At 46.3% G+C, this 24,559-nt stretch overlaps 1 protein-coding gene across 1 annotated transcript in view; it reads left to right on the top strand.

Moving 5' to 3' along the window:
• Positions 1-11,505, top strand: part of LOC144099334 (fatty-acid amide hydrolase 2-A-like) — a 35,095-nt gene extending 23,590 nt beyond the window's left edge. The window contains exons 5-8 of the mRNA XM_077632557.1: positions 22-179; positions 3,866-3,964; positions 5,702-5,845; positions 6,290-11,505. Coding sequence (XP_077488683.1) covers positions 22-179; positions 3,866-3,964; positions 5,702-5,845; positions 6,290-6,742 — 854 coding nt within the window. The 3' untranslated portion in view covers positions 6,743-11,505. The remainder of the gene's footprint in view (positions 1-21; positions 180-3,865; positions 3,965-5,701; positions 5,846-6,289) is intronic.
• The last annotated feature ends 13,054 nt before the right edge of the window (positions 11,506-24,559 follow it).

The raw sequence follows: 24,559 nt of genomic DNA on the forward strand, positions 1-24,559 counted from the left end.
AATGTGCCTTTGTCGATACAGGGCTGGTTTCAAACAAGGGCCAGTACCCACCGGCACGTGATGACTCCCTGGATGCCTGCCTTGTGGCAGGCCCAATGTGCCGCTATGCCCGGGACCTGGCACCCATGCTGGCCGTAATGGCCGGGCCCCGTGCATCTCTGGTCCCCTTCAACACCAAGGTCAGTGGGGAAGGGGGGGGGGGACTTGTGCGATATTTGGGGAACATGTACTGACAGTAACAAATGAAACGCAAACAAGAAAACTGAAATGCCAGCACAAAAACACAAATATATGAGCTGCTGGAGATTGAATACAAAAGAGATTAACACTTAAGCTCCTGGAGAGGGAATACAAAAGTGATTAACACTTCTGAAGGGGCCAATACCCACAAATTGCGCATGTTGCTGTGTTTGTTGTTACAATGTCTGCTGTTACAATGTCTAAAGGAGTGTTCTCGCACCTTAGAAACAAAGTTAACCTATACTAGTAGTGAGCTTCCCCCTGTCAAGATTTTCTTAATTTGCTGTTTGTGTTTCAAGTGCCTTGAGTTGCTAATATCACATATTCACAACCAGTATTTCCGACTCTGTGGAGTCCAAAAGTTTCATTTTTCGACCTAACAAACGCGAGCAAACATCTTTGCCATAACCAGCAGTCATCGCCGTCCTCACTGACGTGGAAGGGGCCATCTTGCATTCATTGGCTTGGATGCGCTTGGCAATTTCTTTACCTCGTTTTTTTTTATTGCAACAGTGTGCCTGCTGGCATAAGGTATTTACAAATCAAGGTACACACTGGACTCTCCAAGAATTACCTCATTGTTGCCACTTGAGTTACGGACATGCTCTATGTTATTACGGTGGTTTAAAACAATGCATGATTTTTGGCACATGATCACATCGATAATGGCACGATCGCCGCGTCTGCCGCAGCTCCGAAAAATTGGTCAGCATTTGTACTTTTCATGCGAGGAATAGTTGCGCTGAATGCGTCTAGTGAAGGCCCATCCAGAGACTGCAGGTGTGCAGGGCCAATAGAAATGCAGGGAAAGAGCATAGTGCTAGGTCGATTAACTGAAAAATGGCACAGTTCCCTCTTCAACAAGCTTCTTTGTGAAGGACTGGGCACATATCAGCGATGTTCTGACCTTAACTCTTTCAAATAAATTTTCATCCAAATAGCAATCATTGCACAAAAATATATATACAGTAGCCGACGGGTAATTCGGACTTGTAGGATGTTTCGGATCACGATGAGGCACCGCCAGTCACCCCATAGCAGCGCATACATATTCGCGACGGATATTTCAGACTTCAGAAGTCCGAAAGTTTGATTTTTCGGACTAATTTCAGTCGCCTGCGGGCCAAAATCGGCCATCATATCGACTTTTTGCCAGCGCAAAAGGCGCCATCTTGGATTGAAATGGATTTACGCTGCAGTTGAATTGGCTTGACATAAGTTTGGTACCTTATTGTTGCCAGTAGAGGTCCCTGCAGTCTCTGACACTTCGAGGTGGCAGCCGGATTGTCATCGCCATCAACTTGCTTTTGTCGCCGACGTTGTCGCGGGCAGTTATCGTTTGTCCCATAGGCTGAAAATTGGTTGTTGGGGGAAGGAAATTGTGCAGGAGCTATCTCACGTCTCGGCGGGAAGGGATAAAGGAGGGACTTAAGGAAGAAAGAGGTGCCGTAATGGAGGGCTCCGGACGTGCACTTACATCGCACTGCACATGGGCGCCTTAGCGTTTTGCCTCCATCGAAATGCGGCCACCGCGGTCATGTTCCAATCCAGGTACTCCGGATCAGTAGCCGAGCACCCTAACGACTGAGCTACCCGGCGGGTCTCATACGTTCGCTTTTTGTCACTTGGGTTTCTCTGACCGCGTCGACCGAGGGGCGCTCAGTCTTCACGAAGTTGCATCCGTTCGCTGTTTTGTGATTGCGTCCGGCGGCTCCGCCGCTTTGAACGAAAAGTGCCTTGTCTTTGCATGTGTTTGACGAGCGGTGTGGTGCACACTTGGGTTGTGGACATGGTCCCGCCGAGTCCGTCAAAGAAGCATGGGAAGTATTGCAACTAAATGCGGTGACCTTGCTGTTTAGCGTGCGCAGTGAAAGCACTACTTTGGCACAAATACAGGCGCAAATCGTCGCCAGCAAGAGAACTTTGCCGCAAGGTAAAATCAGTGACATTTTTAAGCAGATTTCATCTCAATAAAGTGATTTTTTTGTACTTCACAAATTACTTCACGGATTTTTCAGACTGTTTGATTATTCGGACCATTTTACAGGTCCCTTCAAGTCCGAAAAATCGATCGGTGACTGTATGGAGAAGATGTCGCTTAGAGTGATAAGAATGACCAGTTCAATGTGTGGCCACAAAGACAACTACCGTATTTACACGATTGTAAGTCAACTTGAATGTAAGTCGACCCCCCCCCCCCCCCCCCCCAAATCACATTGCCGAAAAATAAAATAAAAACTTCGAGGTTGTTTAAGCTTAGCCTTGAATAGTTGAATGCGATAGCATTATCCAGTGGCCGCCGTTTATCGCCAGGCGCTATCGGCTGCTGCGCGTGGGCGTGCCCGTGGGCACATTCCAAAACGAAAATGTATTAGTCACTGGGCTACTCATCCTCACTAGCACTGCCGTCGTGATCGCTGTTGCGGTCCCACAGCACGTCGTCCTAACGTCGTCGTCCAGCGAAAATTCCGCACTTCAGCAAACACCCCACATCATGACATCGCGTGGAAAAGCTGAAAATTTTCCTCGCTGCAGCTGCCACACCTGTATCACCCGTTGCGAACGTCCAACTTGCGGCCCGGCGCGCGGCTGTTCGTTTCTTCGGCGTAAAAAATGGCAGCCATCTTGAATGTAGCTGTGAACGAGTGCTGGTTGCTTGGCGGACCTGGAGCACAAATGATGACTGACAAAGCACTACATTAAAAACTTTTGAAACGCGGCCGGCAGTGGTCAAATGCGTCAGAGCTAAAGAGAAACTACGCGTGAATGGCGTCGGCTCTTCCGCCGACTACCGACACTCCCCGGCATCGCTGCCGTTCTGAGGGGGGGTGCCGCCTCGATTGGAACAGCGGCCCTTCCATCAACTATCAACGCTCCCTTGAGCGCCGAGCGCTCATGTTGTCATTTCCTTCCATCGTCGTTGTCTTGTGTGCACTGTTTTTAGAATGAGTAAAAAGAAAGCTTGCTGGACGCTTGAGCTTCCCGTAGAACACGATTGCGTTATCGACCGCCGCCGCTTATCAGCAACCGCAGTCAGCAGCCACGTGTGGGGTGCCAGTTTGCTGCTATCGATAGCCGCTATCGGCCACCGCCCACGCACGGGGAGGGTATGCCAGTTCTGCACGTTGACATAGCAGCTTCTCAAGGCCAGCACCAAGAGCGATGCAACGGTGCTGTGCAGCAAAAATGCGACCACGCTGTAGCATGCCCGATATCTCGTTTGTCTCGCGTTTACTTATAGTGCGATGTTTTCATTTTGATTGTAAGTCGACCCCCTCACTTCAGATTTTCAAAAAAAAAAAGGTCGACTTACAATCGTGTAAATATGGTAGCTATCACCAAGGTATAAATTGTATGGAGACGAAGGACCATGCATTTTACGTGGGAGTGTGTCAGTCTAACAGAAATTGATTTTAAAAAGGGTCCTACATTTGCTGCACACATGACGTGGCAATTATTCATGATTGTATAAAGGTTACGGCTACTTGCAAACAGGAAGAAAGGAGCCCTCAAAACAATAGTGGGGCAGTACTGTTACCCCAAGAGCAGTGGTGCATCTCTGTGCTCCCCATCTATAGAAATGGGGGCTGTTTTGTGCTTACTCTCTCTACTTGCATGCCTGCAGGTGGACTGGTCCAAAGTGACTGTGTATTACATGGTGGACGACATGGGTGGCGCCCTCTGCACACCTGTCCACCCCGAGATGAAGGACGCTGTGCGCAAGGTAACTAGTTGCAAACTTCCACTGTGTTCTTGCACTGCTTTGCAGCACAAACATCTTTGAAACAACACATCACAAACCTGCATGCAAACTTTGGGTGCAAATTGTGTGCCAGGACCTACCTTGTGTGTTAATAACAGCTTTCGTGCTTCGGTTGTTTAGTTTCTTTTTAACCTGTATGCGCAAATACCTCTCTCTCTTGGATTGTAGGCCAAAGAAAGGAAGTAATCATTTGAGAACGAAACACTAAGGGTAAAAGAGAGAACTGTGTAGTTCTTGCTGCATGCTAGCACTATTTGCGATGTGCATGTATTGTGAGTTCAGCTGTTAACCTCTGGCATTGTGGTCATGACCATGTCCTGCATAATGCTTAGCTGAGCAGTGGTGTCAGACTAAATGCTGTGTCAGTGTTAAACAGTAACATGAAACAGTAATGTCTAACAGCATTGTCAAACAGTATAAAGTTGCACAGAAACGTCGCGCAGGAACGTCGCGCAGGAACGTTGCGCAGGAACGTCAAACAGAAGCTAGCAGTGAAACAAAAATATGACGAATTTAAGATTTGCTGTTCTTCTTTTCTCACTTGTAATAAATTTTGCAGCGATTCCTTGGTCCTTATGACGCCTATGGTAAAGAAGTACCATATTTACTTGGCATATGTCTTTCTTTTTTCTGGTTATTCCGTCTGTGCATCTTATTCACTGATGCGACTTGCTTGCAGAAAATGATATGCCACTCTGTGCTATATTTCGGTGTTCCCAGTAACTATGCTTGAAAAGCAAATCGATATTTAAGAGAGAAAAACAAATGGCTTTATTAGAGTTTCAGCACAGCACAATCCAGTGCTGTGATCCCCTTCCGCAGGAACCCAGCTACGCCTGCAAAGTGGCAAGTGTTGCCTCCTCGGGGCCATCTGTGTGTACCCATATAGCTTCCCCCAGAAGCGGCTCACGGAAGTGAAATGCAGATCGTGATTTTGCTGAAACTGTATTTTAAAAATGTTATTCTAGATGTAGGATCACATAGTCTCGCAATAACCGGATTGAATGCGCTGGTGGCAGGAAGTGCACACCGTTGCCAGATCCAGCCCAGCCATATTCTCAAAAGTTCAGATTTCTCCACGTCCTGCATTGTTCTTGCTCAATATGACGCCATCTGCGAGACAAAGAAGCTATGATTCAGAATTCAAGTTGCGTGCCGTTGAATATGCGCTGAGGATGAGAACCGCGCACATGTTTGAAGTGAGCAAAAAAATTATCTGTGCCTGGTGCAAACCCAGATAAGTGCTCTGGTCGATGAAGGCAACAAAAAAGGCAGGCCGCAGGAAGAAGCCATATTTGTTAGAGCTCAAGGATCGTCTATGATTGGCAGGTGCCGCAAGTGTATATTTTCGTCGCACTCCGAGGAAGAGATCCTCATCATGTTTTAGTAGTGCTTACTGAATGAATAGGTGTGTCTTTACACCAGCGCAACTTTTTTTTTTAAGGGGGAGTGAGTTAGACTGGAAAATGCGGTATCTTTTTTCCCCAACCTGCATGAATAGTTGGAAGGAGTTTGGGAATGCAGCAAAGCTTTCAAACATTTGCTACATAGTGTGACCACTGAGGATTCTGCTGAAGTCTTGCACACTCACACTGTGGTCAAGAAAAGCTAACGTGTTCACCAGAGAGTCTAGCCTTTGGGGCAGATCTGTGCAGAGTAGTTCTGTTGCAGCTCTGAAACTGCACCCTCACTGCACAGGTGGTGCGCTACTTCCGTGAGACGCATGGGAGCCCCGTGGCTGAGCTAGCCCTGGACGAGTTCCGCTACTCGGCACAGATCTTCACTGCTCGGCTGGCCGGTGCAAGCGTGCCTTCCTTTGCTTCCGAGTTGGCACTGCTCAAGGTGAGTGCAGCTGAATCTTTCACAACCAACTCTCACGTGCACTGAATGAGATGCATTGCCGAGAACAGGGATTCTCAAACTGTGCTCCATGGAGGGCTTTGTGTGTTCCCTAAGCCCCTCATCTATATCCTATAGTCATGAATGTTTTAAAAAGTCATACTGTAGTTGTGCACAGCGGACTGTTTCACTGTACCAAGTCATTATAAATTTACTTTAGGAATTTTTGAGTGGTGGGTGTCTGCGCGCTTTTTGTGTGTGTGTGTGCGTTAGGCAGGAAGGGATCGAAGCCCAAGTCACACGATGTTCCCCAGCAGCCTTTAAAAGCCATTGGGGTGTCCCTAGTGCTAAAAAGGCTGGGAACTCCTGGTGCAGAACGCATCTATCTGGCTTGCTCGATGTCTGCTGCACAGTAATGGATATCCACACTTTGCTGCCTCGCTCCAGGGGAAGGTGCCTGTATGGCGCGAGCTATTTCGCTGGCTGCTGCGACGCTCGCCACACACGCTGCCCGCCCTTGCCCTCTGCCTGCTGGAGTGGCTGTCTCCTAAGCGCGGACACCCGTCGCTTGTCCGCATGCTGGCGAGAGCAGATGTGTTGCGTGGCCGCCTCGACGCCCTGCTGGGAAGTGGCACAGCCATCTTCATCTACCCGTCGCACCCGGAGCCGGCACCCTTCCACTACCAGCCGATGCTCAAGCCATTCAACTATGCCTACACGGCCATCTTCAATGTCCTCGGCCACCCATCGTGCCAGTGCCCTGTGGGAATTTCGCGAACCACGGGCACGCCACTCGGCGTGCAAGTCGTGGCTGGGTTCTACAAGGACAACCTCTGTTTGGATGCGGCTCTCGAGATTGAGAAGGCTTACGGCGGATGGCAGCAACCTCCGAGCAAGTAATGGGGGGCACAGTGGGCAAGGGGTCTTCCAGAAGTGGACGCAACACCCGGTGCTGTCAGCTGTTACAGTTGAGTGGCAGTCTGCTGGGATGGAGGTGAAATCTGGATCCTGAAATGGCAAGAGGGAATTGCAGTGCATTTCAGAGGCAGGCGCTTTCTCTTCTGAATGCACTGATCAGCGCCGGTTCCAGGATGCAGGTTCAGACTGGTCTGCATTGACGCCTAACAAGGCAGTGTCTCCGTGATCAAATGGGAAGATGCATGTTTTGTCACTCAACTTTGTGCAGCATCTGCCACAGCCAGACCGGACTGTGATCAATGTTAAAAGCTGGTAGTACTTTAGCGGTTGCTGCCACTTGCTCAATGAACTGTGACATGCACATAGTGGTGTCTTTTAAATCTGTAAACCTGCACTTGAGCAGTCATCTGCTGGTGGAACTAGGCCTGCTACCTTGCGGTGTTGCTGTGTTTCCCTGCTGTTACACAGATCTTCTGTTCAAGAGTTTTTCAGCAGATGTGGTGCAGACGGCATGCTGGCATTGCCACTCTCATTTATTGCCTTCTAATGTAAGACATCCAACTCTGCTTTGCCTCCTCTGAATATTCAGGAGCATTTCTTACCAGAATGTGCCCCCATGACCTCCTGACCTGGCAGCTAGGTTCCATTGCCAAGTCTGCTTGCCACTGATAAAGCCAGCAGCTGGCAGTGCTTCCTGGCCACCCGGTCTGCCGTCTTTCTTTGACATCTGCAGCTTGGACGACACCAAGCTTTTTTGTGTAATTCTGTGATGCACATACAAAATGCTGGCCATCCACACAGTGCACTGCAGTGACACATTGTGGGCAGTTGCTAAGAGGCTGTAGCTCTTCCATTGCATCCCTTCTTTCAGGCCTGGCATGAAAGCGCCAGCCTGTGTCCTTCCAGTACTCTTCGTGAAACATGCGGAACCAGTGATGCACCGGTGTAGTACTGTTGTGTGTTTGTGTGTGCGTGCTGAATAACGTGGGCATCTGTTTTCCTCTTGACAGTATTGAGATTGGTCTGTGCTGCCCTATTCTGCATCTTCAGCTGAACAGTAGCTCCCTTCATCACCCTTTTTTCTTAAAAAAGAAAAAAAACAGCATTTTAGCTTTCCTCTGCTTCAATGTTGCGTTGTGGAGAGAGGCACATGCCAGGAATGAGAGCAGCATTGCTCTACCAGTTACTGCTGAAGTACAGATCTTGCGTTCCCATTCCCTTGTGAAGGCACTTAACGTTCAAACTCAACTCGCAGCCAGCTTTTGACCATGTATCCTTCAGCTGTAATGAACCTCAAGACTGCCTTCATCTAAGCTAGGTGCAGCGCAAGTGGGCAAGAAGAGTGCTTGTTATAATCTGCTAGGACAGCTGAAAAAGGACAAAACCGTATACCAACAGATATGCATGAAAAGTTGTCCTTCATGAGCTCAAAACACCACTCAAGGTCCAGGCAAGGCAGTGTTAGACAATTAGAGGAATGCATCGTTTATCACACCTAATATTTTCAATTATTTTACGCAACCAGTACTCCCTTCGTATATTGCCAAGCTATAGCCTGCCTTTTCCTACAAGCATGCTTGTTTTTAACTAGTGCAGTTTATTTCACCTTCGGTCAAATGTTGCCTGGGCAAACATTGCAAGTGTTGCTTGCTCTGTAGTACAGGTGAGTACCTAGTTATGACTCTGCATGGCTCAGACAGGTAACACGTGTGGCTATAGCCATGCATGCTGGCCTGGCTCTGCCAGCCTTCCTTTGGACCTAAAGTTAATCCCATAAAAGGTTTACAGATGATGCTGTGCTTTCATAATCATTGCATAACTTATCAATGTCCCCAAAACTGCCAACTTGCTTGAACTGCTGACCTGTGAGAATGCAAATGTTACTCAAAAGGGACACTTTACGGCTTTTTTTTTCTTGAATCGCATCTATATGTTGGCTGCAGTTAGAGCTATGAGTCTTAATGAGGAGCCTTCTTGCACTGCATCTTGCGATCGGTAATGCTGTTGTTTTCGTGTACAAATCAGGTGAGGACTTTGTGATGTTTATGTGGAGTCACTTTTCCAACATGAAAGTGAGCCAAAGTAACATACTTGTCTGTGCTTGTCTTGTTTTGTCTGTGCTAAAGAATTAAGCGGAGTGTTTAATCAGGAGAAGTGTTTGATCAGAACAGAAAGGTGTCTTTTACGCGTACGTATTCCAGCAGTTCACTTGGAGTGCTACAGGAAGCTGCTGTCTCGCTCCCCATGTGCAGTAATAAAATACGTGGCCTGAAAACGCTGCTGGCTGATTAGGATCGGTGCTGCAACATTTGAGCCACTTGGTTTCAAGGCATGTCCACATTTATCCCTCCACAACCAGTGCCATATATAAACGAAGTGCTTTTACACCATGGTCTATAAACAGGTGGTTTGTAACTAATGTATGTCAAAGGCACATTCTGGGCTGTCATCACGTCTTCGATCGCCCGATGTCAAAGCTTATTAGGTATTAGTAAAACCTGTGGAAAGCTTTGTCGAGAATGAAGGCGTGTCCACTTGCATGTCTGCTGTGCTTTTTTCGGTTCTATCACTTGCTTTTGTCATCCCGCTTCAACAAATAATAATTTTTCGGCTGATCTAATCTTTGTTGTTGTTGCCATTTCTGTGTGCTATCAATGCAGGCCTAACTCATTTTGTATTTTTCTAAGAGTCATCACGTGGCTTGCAATGCTTGGCCACGTCTCAAAATCAGCTGCTAAAGTCTGTGCATGTGCTCCCATCTTCAGCACCAAAGCAGAGCATTAATTGAAACCCATTTACGGACATGCACGTCTGCGCTGTACACTGTGTCTTGTTTTTTCAAGCAAAGCTGTTCATGCTACTGAACAGCTACTCTTGTTTGTAACCTTGCATCAGCTAAACTAGCATGTCAACTCTTAAGATTAACAAGCTTTTCTGTGCTCATAGCCACCTTTTGTGGAGTATAGTGGGAAGAATTGGTGTGCGCCTATGTGATGCTCTCATGTTTCAACTGTGATCTGCCCAATTTATGTGTAGTTAGGTCAGTGTGTTTTCTCTGTGTGGTACTTTTTTGTTGCAACTTCACCATGTGCCCTAGTAGCTGACAATTAATGCAGAGCTGACAGGGCATAGTTTTGCAGGCCATCAGAGTGAGTATATGCACACTTCCACAAAAATGTGCAGTACATAGTTTCGCATTACCAATGAGGAGGAGATTAGAGGTATCACCTTTTGTAGCTGCTGTTGTATGTATAACCCTAGCTGTTTTGGTTCAAGGCAGTTATTCCACTTGGCACATTTTGTTTCAGTGAGTTAATTTGCATTTTAATCTTGTGACTACCATTGTTGTGGTTATGATAAATTGATGCTAGACTTCTCCTTGTGAATCATAATGGCTTCTAAAGAAGGGTTTCCATGTTCTTTAAACTGCTGTTAATTAAGAGGTGCTAACTATGGTTGCTGTCAAAGTTATGTCCTTCGAAAATAAAGCTGCATGCATGCTTTCCAGTGAGTTTTCAACAGTTGCCCAGTTGCAAGCTTTACTCATGCACATGCATTGTGTAAGAGTGCGTCGAGTTTACTTTTGGTGTGCAGCCAGTTCTAATCGTCAAGACATGGTTGTTAACGGCCAGTGTTGTTGGGAGCTCCTTTTGACAGTTTGTTCATCTTTGTGTGCACCCACATTTTTTGTTAGTCATAATTGCTGCATCTTTTTGGCTGTTGGTGTTGCCCTTTCGCCTGTAGCATTTGTTACTGTTATTACTTTAGTTGAACTGTTGTTGCTGCAACAGAATTGGCTTCTTTTTATGTATACTTCTTCCATTGCCGCATGTTGCACTAAATACAACACTTCATTGTTGGTTTTCTTCTTTGCATTTGGTTGAGTATCTGCCTGGTAGTGACCACTGTTGTCACTAAGCCTGATGTTGCTATTTACTGTTATTGCTTCTGCAAGTGCCCTCGAACATTGTCCGCTTTGTATAATTCTCCAATGAAATCCAGTTGATTCATTGAAAATTGGCCTGATGACAGCTATCGTAGCTGTGTGATCAGAAGCAGCTGGTGACCTTGATTCAGAAAGCACCAGTTCACTTGAAGCACCTCAAACTGTGTGGTCACCATTGATGCAGGTACTATTAGTATAATTATGATTTCTATAAAAAAGGCTGAATAGCTACTATAGGTGTTGGAAGATATTGGACTGCTTTTGCAACCAAGTTGCACGTACGGTAGATGGTCTCTGCTGTGCCTGTACAGCTCTCTTTTGTTCACTACTTACCAGGGGCACGTTTGATAGCACCACACAAGACTGCACAACGCATTGGCACTACATTGTATATGTGGACTTATCGAATACACATTTATATGCGACGTAAATTCTTTTGGGTACACTCAACATTCTCTTGCATGACGCTGAAGCAGGTTTTTATTGCTTTGCTCTCTGGTGCCCTTCTTGACAAATTTAAACTTAGATTGGTGATCCCTGGTTCTGAATACATTCTCACAAAGAATGCTCATGCAGAAGGCAAGGTGCCCACCAAAAGCAAGCTTGGCAGAAAAGCGAGATGTGTACATGCTTTCTTGTCTGCTGCTGTGATTGTGTGGCGGCTAGGAGTGTGTGTTCAAAGGGGGCTGCTCTAGTCTTCATTCCTGTGAATTAAGCTGTGTGCTCGTGAACCGAACTGTCCATAAGTCTTGTATGTTGCAGCAGTTATCAATAATAAATGAACTTGTGTTATCCTGTTCTTCAGTTTCTTGTTTTTGTTTGTACAAGATGTGTCCTCCAGTGCTGTTATCACTGTGCTTGAGTGAATATTGAAATGTTTAATTTTTTTTATTCGAATGGCATGGCGCCTGTATGCTTCTTGGTCGAATGTCATGCACTTGAAGATATGTTCATTTGTCATTTTTTCCGCGACGCTGCAAAGAAGTGCACGCAATTTTTAACCCAACATGTTCAGAAACCATGTTTATTGAAGAAAGTTTAAAGAAAGGAAAAAAATATTTCTTGGCCTTGTGTCTCCCCCCACTGCCCCGCTTAGAAGAGGAATCATTCATCCATTGTACTTGGTCGATTAGGTGGCAGGGCAAACTGGTGAACTGCATTCATGTTAGAGCGTTCTACCCATATTTTTTTTAGTTTGGCGAACACAATGGTCACAAGCTAATTTTAGTAAAAATGCTTTTCGCCCACGCAGTACGGTAGAAAAGAATGTTTGATGACCATGTGCGCAAGCAATTGTTTTAGTCCTGCTTAGGCAGACAGATTCTTATGATATTAACTTTTCATGCTTGTTTCATGTTTAAAATTAAGCAGTTAAATATGTGAGCCATCTAGGCGAGCAGTCGTACTGATTCCCCTCCAATGGCTTAACGGCTTCTTTTTGCGTCTGTCGTTTCCGTGCCTTCTATGCTATCACATCGAATAATCAGCAGCGCAGAAAAAGCGGTGCACTAAAGGGACACTGAGGACGTTTTTTTAGAGCGCAGGTCTAAGGCATCCATTACTGCATTGAGCGGCGTGCCTCGGCGTAACTGAGCGATCGAGCACATCAGAGGATAAGAGAGCATAGAGGACGATCGACGGCGGTAGCGAAGAAAGCGCGAAGACGACAGCGGTAGAGTGAAGGCAGGTCATGCGGAGGCGACCCGCGGCAAAAATAAATGTAGGAAAAGATCGTTCTTGAGCTCACTCGAAGTCTTGGGCTCCCACTAAGCGTATCAGCTCATGGCCCTGGTCCTCCTCTCCCCGCAACCTTGGCGAAGCTGCGCTTGCGGACCAGCAGTTCAAGATAGTTCGATCCTCTAGAGAAGTCGTCGGGGAGGAGACTCAGCTTGACGCGAGCCATGGCGCCTACTCCCTTTCTTGGCGCCGCCGCCTTCGTGCTCGCGCCATGGGGGTATCAGAAATAAATAAATAAATAATAAATAAATGGCTTGATTAATGCGCTACCGACTTCGGCATGTGGCAATTGTCTCTTCCCTCTTCCCCCAATTTGTCTGAATGCACTCCTTGTCGAAATTATAATGTTGAAGGGTAGCTGCAGTGCTGGCCGCTGTCTGTGCCATTTTGCTGCGCTTTTGGCATTTGCGGAATCGTCCTCCCATTTCTACTAGAACAGTGATATGTGATGTTTTGTGATAATCCAAAACAAGAGGGCCACAAAAGGGAGGGAAAAAAAAAATCCAATAAAAATTTTACGGCGGTAATATGATGCGTTAATCTTGTATCTGCGCGTGCGGTTTATGAACAATCCCTCGAAATTTAAGGAAGCTGGAGATTTAAGTGGGTAGACGGCGAATAAGGCAATGAATTGCGCTATAGAACCTACTATATTCCAAGCAACTGCAGTGCCCCCTGTCAGGCAGTGAATTTAATGTCATTTCCGACGAATTACATATTAATTATGGAGTTGACATCTTTGCTTGCACCTTTGTCTCGTGACTAAAGCTGTAATGTCAGTTGCAATATTTCCATTGAGGATTCCCTGAGGAGAGGCTCGGCGGCAGAGGATCGCTGTGCACGCTCCCGAAGCCTAAACCCATGTCTGCCCCCGTTCGGCACAATGTGTTCCGTTCGCAGCTGCCTTTGGTTGAAATACCACAGCAGTTGCGCCCAAAAATCGCATTACTAAGAAGTGTAATCGTAGGCCAATTTCTTCTTAGCAAAATCCAATAGTTCGGCATTTAATGACTTTGTTGCTTTTCCAGCAGCGAAAGATGCAGTTATTGCTAAAAGATTTGGATTCGAAGTTGAAAAACTTTCCCACCACTCTGATTAAAACGCTGAACTCTGTGATGATGAAATACCCAAAAAGTGTCGTAAACTGCCCTGCTGCACTGGGTCAGTAATTGGAGCACTCGGCTACTGAGCCGGAGTTCCCAGGTTCGAACCGGGCCGCGGCGGCCGCGTTTTGATGGAGGTGAAACGCAAAATGCTCCCGTGTGCTGTGTGATGTCAGTGCACATTAAAGATCCTCAGGTGGTCGAAATTATTCCAGAGACTCCACTATGGCACCTGTTTCTATCTTTCTTCTTTCACTCCCACCTTCCTTCCCTTACAGCGTGGTTTGGGTGTCCACCGAGATGTGAGACAATTACTGCCCCTTTCCTTTCCCGAAAAGCCAAAAACCAATTTCGTAAACTGATGTAAGCGTGGACTCCGTGACTGCTGGTGGCGAGTGGTGCATGGGTGCATCCTATCGGCAGCGAAAAGAAACTACTGCCTGCTACACTCTCGGCAGGACTGGCAGGATGTTGCAGCCCTCTATCAGCCGTCGCTATCCTTTCATCGTTTACGTTTGCACCAGCGTTACAATATGTCCTGACAACATAGTTCTCACAGAATTGCGGCCTGCACTTTACCAGCCCCAACCCTACACGCCCACACAGTGTGCAATGCTTTTGAGGGTAGTGCCGGAAAGTTGGCAGCAGTTGGCAGTAAGGCAAGCTTGGTGCGGCTGCTGTCGCCGGCGAACCACCGTCATGACTGATGAAACTGGTGCTTGCTGACATATTTGAATTCTGTAGTAATATAGTCTTCGTAGCATTTGTTGGTTATGCAGCCCAGCGTCATGGCATGTTGGCGAAGCGAACATGCCAATCGGTGGTGACATTTATTGGCTTGAAAGCAGTACGTGCAGCGAGGTATGATTACACCAACTCTTAGGGGGCCGGCCCTCACAAACACTAGGTGGGGTCCCTATAGTATGGGACCCCAGTGGCATCTGCCGCTGCCCGTGCGCACTCAACGAGGGCGTTTTGGGCCTGTGGGTCAGGGTAGCCGAGCAGGGTTTCCACCCATTCCTCCCGGGTGGGGTTAGGGTGAGGGCCAGGGGATAGCAGGGTTGGAGGGGCAGGCAGCTTTTGAACACTTGGACCCTTCTTTCTCGGGCAGCTGTCCGCACTGTGCGGAGTAGTCTTTGGACATCTACCGATCGGTGTGCGTTTGTGTGAACTAAGGCTCGTGCACCATTACATAGCAACCAGTGTTTTCCTCGTTGCAGGTGCATGCTGTGGCAATAATTTCATCCAAGGGGCACTTCGGGTTCTCCTGCTTCGCAATTTTAAATCGAAGCACGTCAAGTACGAAGCCACACGAGCGCACAAAGCGCATAGCCAGCATATCTGCAAAGCACCAAAGCATGCCGAAATTACAGTGCCGAAATTCAGCCGGCTGCCTAGCTCTTTGCACTGCCAAGTGAAGGTTTTCTTTGGCTTTCAACGTTCTGGTTCTGTTTTTTTAGTCTGCCTCATGTGGTCAAAGTGTCCCAGCAGTTTCAAAAAAGAACATATATACTTCATCATCCAAACTGGTAACCTTCATATGCAAGTTTGTCAACCTCAGAGATCAGCATCATTTTGGTTGCTTCGTCATTGTGCTTGTACTTTCGTGATTAGCCTATGGCGGTGACAACAGTATTTTAGTTCTAGCTCTTTTCTGCTTTACAAGAGCTTTGTTTTCAGTAATAGTATTTTCATGATTATGAGCATGGTATTCCATCCATACAAATCCCCACAATGCCTGCAATCAATAGCTTTGAAGCAATTTGTTACGTCTGGCACACAGGAAAGCAAGCTATAGCACACTCTAAAATAAATTGCCTGCACATATGTCACCTGATCATAATTGAAGTTGTTTTTACAGTTCAAGACCTGGGGCGACAAACATCTTGAGCATCAAGCATGCTGGCTTGCGCACACAGGTTCGAAACAACCATTCTTTTCGAGCAGTTCATTGACACTCCGAGTAAATGTCGCACCAGTTCACTTTCTTGGACTAGTGTAAAGACACAGGTGGACAGAAGGTTGTCCCCAGGGCACAGTGGTCAGACATTGTGAGGTGCTGTGACTAGGTGTCGTGTGCGTTAAGAGATGGTGGACAATGTTTCATTGTGCATGTTCTCCAAACACTTGCATCTAATTATTGTCTACGTTAATTATTGTCACTAGTCCGAATATAACATCGATATGTTATATTCGGACTAGTGAGTGCGCCCCATACGCACCCGCACATTAAGTAACACTTGGCATGACCAAGGCGTGGCACTGCACAACACCCTGTCATGACCAGAATAGTTACAGGACATAAAAAATACCCACACTGATGAGACTCATGTCATCTGGGCAGTGACAGAACTAGTTCACAGAACCTGTTCATCCCACCAACAAATGCACAGGTGCTTAACTGGCCTCGCCTAACACGGTGAAGTCCAAGTCACATGTACCCGTGTGTTCTGCACGGTCTTCCAGCGCCTCTAAGGAAGTGATGGACACAACAAGCCATGGTAATTCTGTGCCGTTGACGTCGGAGGTGCGGCAAAACTGGTTGGATCACAAAAAAAAAAAAGACAAGGCCGAAATCACGGATCCGAAACCAACCTAGGTTATCTATAACTAAACTTAACTAAACTTAACTCACTAAACTTAACATATATAAATTAAAAAGGGTTCAAAGAAAAGCTGTTAGGTTTATCTATTCCAAATTTAAAATCACCGACTCCCCCACTGACCTCATGGCGGCTAACAATATTGAAACACTTGAAACGCGAAGAGGAAAATATCGCCTTGAGTTTCTTTATTCTTTACTTAACCATAAGTTTGCTTTGGATCCTTCACAGTACATATCCCCCTTAACCACACGTTATACCCGACATCATCACATTCACTCATTGACACCGTATTTTGCGAAAACTGACTGTTTTAAATATTCGTTTTTTCCGCGGACAATATCCGATTGGAACCATGTTATGACATCGTAATAGTTTGCAAAATTTGTCTCCTCATTTTTATGTATATTTCTTTTCATTGTGTTCTGTATCTTTTGAGTTTTAAGAATATATGCCTGTCCTGCTTGGACCCTGAAAAGGGTCTGCAGTATGTACTAAATAAATAAATAAATAAAAATATAAGAAGCCGTACATAATACACAGGAATTGTAGGAGACTCTTAAATAACTGAAGTGACATAGAGGACATCCTAAATACAAGAAACGAACTTAGGTCCCCAGCACACAAATATACTGAAGAAATATAGCCTTTTGCCGCGAACGAGAGCAGGCAAGCCAGCTCTTGGGTGGTGTTGCCATATTTAAAAATGACGTCGCCGTTCGTGACCTTCTACTAAAAACTTAAATCGAACCTGTAGCAGCCACTCTGCTTGCGCAGAAAACAATTGCAATGTGCTGCATATACCTAGGGCTGCGCCTTTGAGTAATCATTCATGAATTATAAGAAATTGCTGAACAGCTACCAGAGCCGTCCTTGGTAGTTGGAGATTTTAATGCACAATCCAGCTTTTGGGGTAGCTACAGGACCGGCACTCGAGGACAAGTTATTGAGGATTTTATACTGTGTAATAACCTTTGCCTTCTGAACACTGGAACTGGTTGTTCTCCTGGCTCAGGAAAAATGAGCTGTGTAGATTTATATTTTAGTTTATCCTCTGTGTATACCGTACATATTTTAGATGGGATATATGTCTTAGACTACCCATATGGAAATGATCACCTTCCTGTACTAATCAGTTCAATATCTCTGGAAGTCATCTCAACAAAACCACGACCTTGGAAGCGGCACTTAGCAGACTGGGCACTGTTTAGAGAAAAGGCCAGCCTAAATAATATGGTTTCAGACAGACATGGTAGTAATGTAATTACAGTAATTATTAGTTTTCTTAGTAATTTTTAATGTAATTCATTAGTTTTCTGGGATGGTATTTGGTAATGTAATGAACTAGTTTGGAGCAGTAATTTCACAGCAAAACTAATTACTAGCAAAATTACTTTTGCTGAGTAATGAGTCCATGCTTTTCCTTGTATGCTGTGACCTCGCATTTGTGGTTGAGCGCCTGCTAAGCAAGAATTATGGAGGGCACTTAAGACCACTTCCATGCTTTGAAAGAGAAAGCGTTCATTTTTTAATTTATATTTATTCCTTCCTTTCTAATGATACACCTACTATTTAGCATACAGTAGCAAGGCAATGCATACATTAAATTAACCATTATTCGCCAAGAAGCAATGCAGTGTCGTGGCCCATGGGTTGCAAGCTGGCCACACAATCTGAAGGTCCTTGGTTCAATTTTGTGCACCTTTGGAAGAAACGTTTCTCTTTGCTGATGACGTCATTGGGGGTTTTAAACAACTTTTCCTGGATACCAATAACACCGCCAAATATCATTGCTAATGGGTCACATAAGGGTTTCACATTAAAAACGCACAACCAGCAATAGCCAGCACTCCAGGGAAGCAGTGCAAACAGGTGAGAGGCGATGCACGTGCGGCCGTCGGCACTGCCTTGGTGAAGAGTCTACGTATAGCAGCCACAGGACTGCTGCACATATTGCGCTGCATGGGTCTTGCAACAAACGTGTTGCAGGGCCACCAGGATAGCTCAATAACCATGGCATATCGCATGGCACCTTCACGCAGACGCATTGCGAGCGCTTGAGCAAGTACTTCCCTCTAGTCCGCTCCCTCGTACACTGTCATGTAGCCGCACTGACAAGAAGAAGCCTTAACTGACATCGTCTAAGAAAGTTTGTTGTGAGTTTTCGGGAAAACTAGCTATTGTGGCCGGATTTGAAGCCCTATATTGCCTACATACATAGGCAACAGCATCACCGTGACATCCTGTTTATTTCCATCAACTTGCCTCCAGAACGAATCAATTGAACAGCAGAATTGGCAGCTTCTCTGCGCCCTGGTACACTTCGAGGATGAGTGTGAACAAGCAGTCGATGCTCTCCCACTGTTTGTGTGGACAAATTCTTCGAAATTAGGAGGGTGGAACCATATTACACAATGAGCGATGTACTTCTGATAGAAGAGTGATGTGGGAAAGACCTCATCAATGGACTAGGGCTACCTTTCTTCAAATAGGGGCAAAATTACAGACTCCCACTTTCAAGCTCATTGGCGGTGCAAATAAAAAAAAATGAAAATTTTGCAGCAACTATGACTAATGCGGAACTTTTTTAGCGTAGAAATTGAAACCTAATTAAAAACTTTTCATTACTTGGCAAGCAATTGTAATGGCATTACTTTTTGAGACCAAGAATTTGTAATCTAATTTAATTTCATGTGATGGTTTTATGGTTTTATAAGGGTTTAACGTCCCAAAGCAACTCAGGCTATGAGATACGCCGTAGTGAAGAGCTCCGAAGATTTCGACCACCTGGGGTTCTTTAACGTGCACTGACATCGCACAGCACACGGACCTCTAGAATTTCGCCTCCATAGAAATTCGACCGCCGCGGCCGGGATCGAACCCGCGTCTTTCGGGCCGGCAGCCGAGCGCCATAACCACTCAGCCACCGCGGCGGCTTAATTTCATGTGAGATTTTTAGGAAAGTAATTAGTAATGTAGCTTAATTACTCTTCAAAAGTAATTTTGCCATGCATGGTTTCAGGGAATCTTGGTGTAGACAAACTATGAATTTTTCACACAGTATTATATTCACTGAGCACTTAGCTCAGTCCTCTGGAGCAGTTCAACAAAATCAAAAAGTTTGGTTCACACAAGAATGTAGAGAAGCAAAAAGACAAAACAAAGCCTGGGAAATTTTTCATAGATATCCCACACAGGAGAATTTCATAAATTTCAAAAAGGCCAGAGCGAAAGCCTAATCCAATCGCCACTGTGCCGAACAAACTTTGAGGAAGCTAAGTTTACGTGTCTTCTATAAACAGCTTAAAGGGCCCCAGAAAGGGGCTCTCAATAAAGATGCTGCTTCACAAATATCCTCTAGCAAGAATTATCTTGATGCGTTTTGTAGAAGATCAGTTATATAGTAAGACTTCCACACGTGCACCCACCTTCACTGCCAAATGTTACGCAATGTGTATCGGCACAAAAAATAACGACAGCCACAGCTCAAGGACAAAACATAAAACAGTGCTGTGTCCCAAATAAATTAAAGGCAATGAGAGAGCAGACGTTTGCTCTGCTCAAGCTCGTGGCAGACAAAAAAAGGAAATATACCTTTGAAAGATTGCATGAACTTAGTAAATCATAAAGCACGGATAAAATTGGCAGTCTGCTTGGATCAATAAAGTAAATAACAGATATTGGACTTGGTAAAGCCAGTTTTATGGGAATGGAAGTCTTGCACACACCAGGAAGGTTTTAAGGAAGTGATTATCTGCCTCCTTGCACAGGACTTCACACTGACAAAACAAGACAGTCGCCACTATGTGAACAATGCGGAGACGATCAAGTAACAGTAAATCAGGTTTTATTTTCGTGCAGGGAACTTGAAACACTGATGGAAAAAAATGCTGGGGTTCAACCCGGCCGAACCTAGTGGTGGAAGCAATCTAAACCTTAATTTGAATGAATTTGCAATATTAGCACATTTCCTCTATCCTTCGCTCACGTGCTCTGTCAATGTTCTTGATCATAAGAAACATCTGATTCAGTCAGGAGTCTGATACACAGCCGAAGCGCTGGTTCCAGCGCGTGTCTCCTCCATGGCTATCTGCATACATCAAGCAACACTCCATGCCTTTTATTATATCAGATGAACAGCATGTCACTTGATTCAGCGCAACTGCGAGGTGAGCGTTGAATCACGTTCACACAATTGCGAAAGCGAGTGAATGCCGCCAGCTCTGCAGCTGCGCCGAGGCACAGCGACTCATTGAACAACTGTTATTTCCATCAGAAAAAACATTTGTCTCCTCCCCCGGCACACAGGCCTGTGAGACGAGGTCACATGGTATGACGTCACAGCCACACACCGCGCTCGAAGTGGTTTGTACTAATCAATGAGTAGTAAATGCGCTGCAGCGATTGTGAGGTGGCAAGCACATTAATTCCTTCCCACAACATGCATGACATTTCATATGCTTCACAAAAGCCATTTTGAAGTGTGAACTTGCCCAGCTGGAAAATGTTTAAAAGCATCCTGTTCCTCCACAAGTGCTCCACGGGCATCTCGAACATTTTTCATGGCCAACATAGCACATGCACATGCAAATATTGTGTAGCGGTGATACTTTGCTGGTTTGGAGAACACACGCAATAATGTCATCCTGATGATGCAACAGTGACCTAACAATGAACAGCCGTGGCCTTCTTCTGCCGAAGCAATGGCCTTGTGGTAGAGCATCCGCCTCGCATTCGGGAGGTGCTGGGTTCGATCCCCAGTGCCGCCGGGTACCCACCGGCTTTTAATGGGTACAAGATTTCCCTCGGCCTGGTGCTCGGCTCTTCTGGGTGAGACGCTTGGGAAAAGGGTCTTGACCACAGTTGCTCTGATGGATCAGCGATAAGTTCCGCCGTCAACAACGTTAAATCTGCCTCGTGCGGTAGAAGCCCATTTGGCTCCCCCCCCCCCCCCTTTTTTTCCCGCAAATATAAAAAATGGGGCACATCACATGTCCTTGACAGGAGTTTGAAAGAAAAGTGGACCCAAACTTTTTAGGAGAAGAGGAGGAACATGAAAAACAGGGTTAGAAAAAAAGGGGTTTAGGTATTACAATTAAACATAAAAAGAAGAAGGAAAAAAAAGGAAGTTGGACCACCTATTCCTTACTTAAAGTAAGGAATAGGTACTGGTTTCCCCACTGGAGCAGTTGTCTGCTCGGAAAATGTATAAAATAGTGGCAAATGTCACTTAAAAATGAGAGTGGGAAGTATCCCAGACATATAATCAGTCACACACACAAAAAAAGGGGGGGGGGGGCAGGAGGTGGGGAGTGCAGGGAGAATAAATAAATAATCCTAAATAAAAAGAGAGAGAGTTAGGTGACTATGGAAAATGAAGGGGGAAAAAAACATTCAGCCTGATGAATTTGGAAGGAAATGAGCTGGATAGAAAAGCAGCAAAGTTAAACCAATCGCGCAAATCTGCTCAGGACAATTAATGTGCCAAGAATAGCACGAGTAGATAACCAAATTAAATCCCTGTCCGACAACCCAATTTCTTTTGCTGCCTTCCTAGTACCAGCACAAAGGAGCCCATGTGCACCAAATGAGAGGCCTAGGACCTTGCAGTGCTTGTTTGGTCTCACTACAACCTCTGGAAGGGTCCTATACTTGCCTCGCTTGTGTTTGCACATGCGCTCCAATGTCGACGTCATAATCCCAAGTGACCGCCACATCAAGAATGTACGTGCAGTGGGGCAACTCAAAAACAATGTCAGGCCCGAGATGGGTACCCGCATGATCGGTGGTTAAGTCCTCAGTTGACACCTGGGCACCGGGATGAATCTCTCTGAGTTTAGAGGCAATGGCGCGAGAAATGAAATTATGACGGGCGATCCGGGGAAGATGGACGGAGGGACATTTTCCAACAATGTGTGCCGCAGTTTCTGGCCGAAACTTGCAGCGTCTACATAGCCTGGTTGAAGGGTCGGATGACTGTTTATTCGATAAAGCCCTGGTGGGATAGAGGTTAGCCCTGAGTCGTAATGCTTTAATCTTATCCCAGTCTTTCAAAAATTTTGATCCAGGCTTGAGCCACTCTCCGAAACGAACCAAGGTCCTTATGAACGTAGTGATCCTGCCAATCCTTAAGTGAGGACCTTCTAGAGGTCTTCAAGGCTCGGTTAACGTCTGCACTGTCAGAGACACCGTGTGGAACGTCCAGGCATTGGTATAAGTTATCTCTTTTGACCCTAAGGCACACTTCCACGACGATGTCTACCTGTTCCGAGCCAAGGCGCTGCAGTCTAGCAAACCTATCCGCTATTTGGGCGTAGACCTTTTTGTTAACAAGCCACCCTGGGTTTCAACCGACGTCATTAACCACCAATTGGCTGTTTTGAAATCGGCACGGTTGAAACCTTCTCAAAAACTTTACTGCTTTACCAGTGTTCTGGTCCCAAAATTGCTATACGCAACATCCAGCATTCTCTCTGCTAAGACATGCAGGACATACTTGGATCGCCACACCCGCGTCGAGGTTAAAAGGCTACTGTATTTGCCACTGTCCTTCCCGAATCTAATTCTTCACCTACCATATAACCGGGGGGGGGGGGGGGGGGGGGCGTGTTACACCTCGCCTGATTAGGGCAAGAGGTTCAACTAAAAGCCTTAATAAGGCTAATGCAGCCATGTTAGTATTGTTGATGTGGAACTCCAGACCGGATCCGTTCAGCTCATGCAGCAGCGGATCAAGCGCCAGATTGAATAGGAAGGGAGATAAAGGGTCCCCGTGCTTGATCCCCCGCTGCATAAACACACGGATCCCGTCCGTGACCCCCACGTATGAAAATGTGGTCCTCTGCATAGAGTGCATGTCTTTCACTACCTCGAGGTACGTTGGACATGCACCCCCCTCTTGCAGGGCAGAAAATAGTGCATGATGGCTAACGCTATCAAATGCTTTACGGAGATCTAATGAGGCGGCATAAAAATGTTTTTTGTTCGATTTACTCCATTTCATTAGACCCTGCAGCAGAAGCAGGTTAGACTGTGCAGAGCGGTCGTCTGAGAAACCGCTTTGTAGAGGACGAAAATGACATGATGAAGTGAAATGGCCCAACAGAAGCCTAGAAAAAACGCGAACCCATACAGAGCTAATTGTGATGGGCCTTAAATCGGCCGCCGATGCCGGGAGATCACGCTTAGGTATGAAAACAGTATGAGACATACGCAGGTCCTCGGGTAAGCAATGAACAGTTAGGAAATTGTTCATAACTACGGTGATAACATTTATGGGAATTTTTCCCAGCTGTGCCACCGTGAGGCCGTCTGGACCGGGAGCAGTCTTCTCTCGCATTTGCTGGTAAGCAGAAAGCACCTCACCGGAAGTAAAAAGTGGGGCCTCTAATGGCAACACGCCAGGCTCGATTCCCACCCAAGGCACCTGTGGAGACTCAGTCTGGAAAAGGGTGTCGTACAACTCGTGGATCTCGGCCAAAGTGATTTTTCTGCCCTCAACGTGGCTCCGACTGAGTTCGTCTAGTAGGATCTTTGGGCCCTTGCGATATAGTTGCTGGTGGTATTTATAGAGGCGATAGTGTTTCGCCGACTCGTTTAAACGCCGTTCAACGGGCGATGCCTTCTTTAATGCTCTGTAGGGTTGGAGGGTGATCTTAAAACGGTCATATAAAGTAGAAAAGTCAGAAGCAGCGAGTGGACCAGCACAAAGATTGGTTGCCAAACCCGTCTCATGAAGGTTATACCTCAACAAGCAGTCCATTACCTCCACAAAATCAAGTGCGGGAAGGTCAGCAGAGGATTCCTCTTCGCCTCTTGTCGGTGAAGGGGAGGGAGGGGTGAGGGGCGGCAAGGAGGCCGTTGGAAGCCGGGCAGCCACCGAGGGGCGAACCCCTATACGACGACGGCGTTCTCGCTCTGCCTCAAGCTTATGTTTATACCTATCTGATTTCCGAAGGCCACGAATAGCATCTGCAGATCTGATCTGGTGGAGAGCTGCTATTGCAGTGTTGTGGAATCGTTCGCCAGGTGGCAGGTCTAGCTCTAGATCAACAAGTATTCCAACTTCGGCGTCGGTCCATCTGGCATATGAGGCGCGGCATGAAACCTAGGAGGCCCGAGCCCCCCTCCATCAGTGGGCTCATTGCTAGTTTTGGATACGGGCGCCGTGCTGGTCACCCGCCCAGCAGACCAACCACCGCTATCAACCGTACCCCGCACAGGGCAAGAGTTCAGGGGAGGTTTTTCAATGTTGGGGCTGGTTTCTGATATTCCATCATCCGAGCACCGGGTGTCCTTTTCAGGGCGACCCGTGCTGGCTGAGCGGGAGTTGTCATACGCCACCTCCCCTAGCTGGGCTGTCCGGAATACTATGGAAAGTCTCATCCAAAGGAGACGAAGTGGTTCTGCT

The sequence above is a fragment of the Amblyomma americanum genome, chromosome 7 (assembly GCF_052857255.1).
Source record: "Amblyomma americanum isolate KBUSLIRL-KWMA chromosome 7, ASM5285725v1, whole genome shotgun sequence".
Taxonomy (NCBI): Eukaryota; Metazoa; Arthropoda; class Arachnida; order Ixodida; family Ixodidae; genus Amblyomma; species Amblyomma americanum.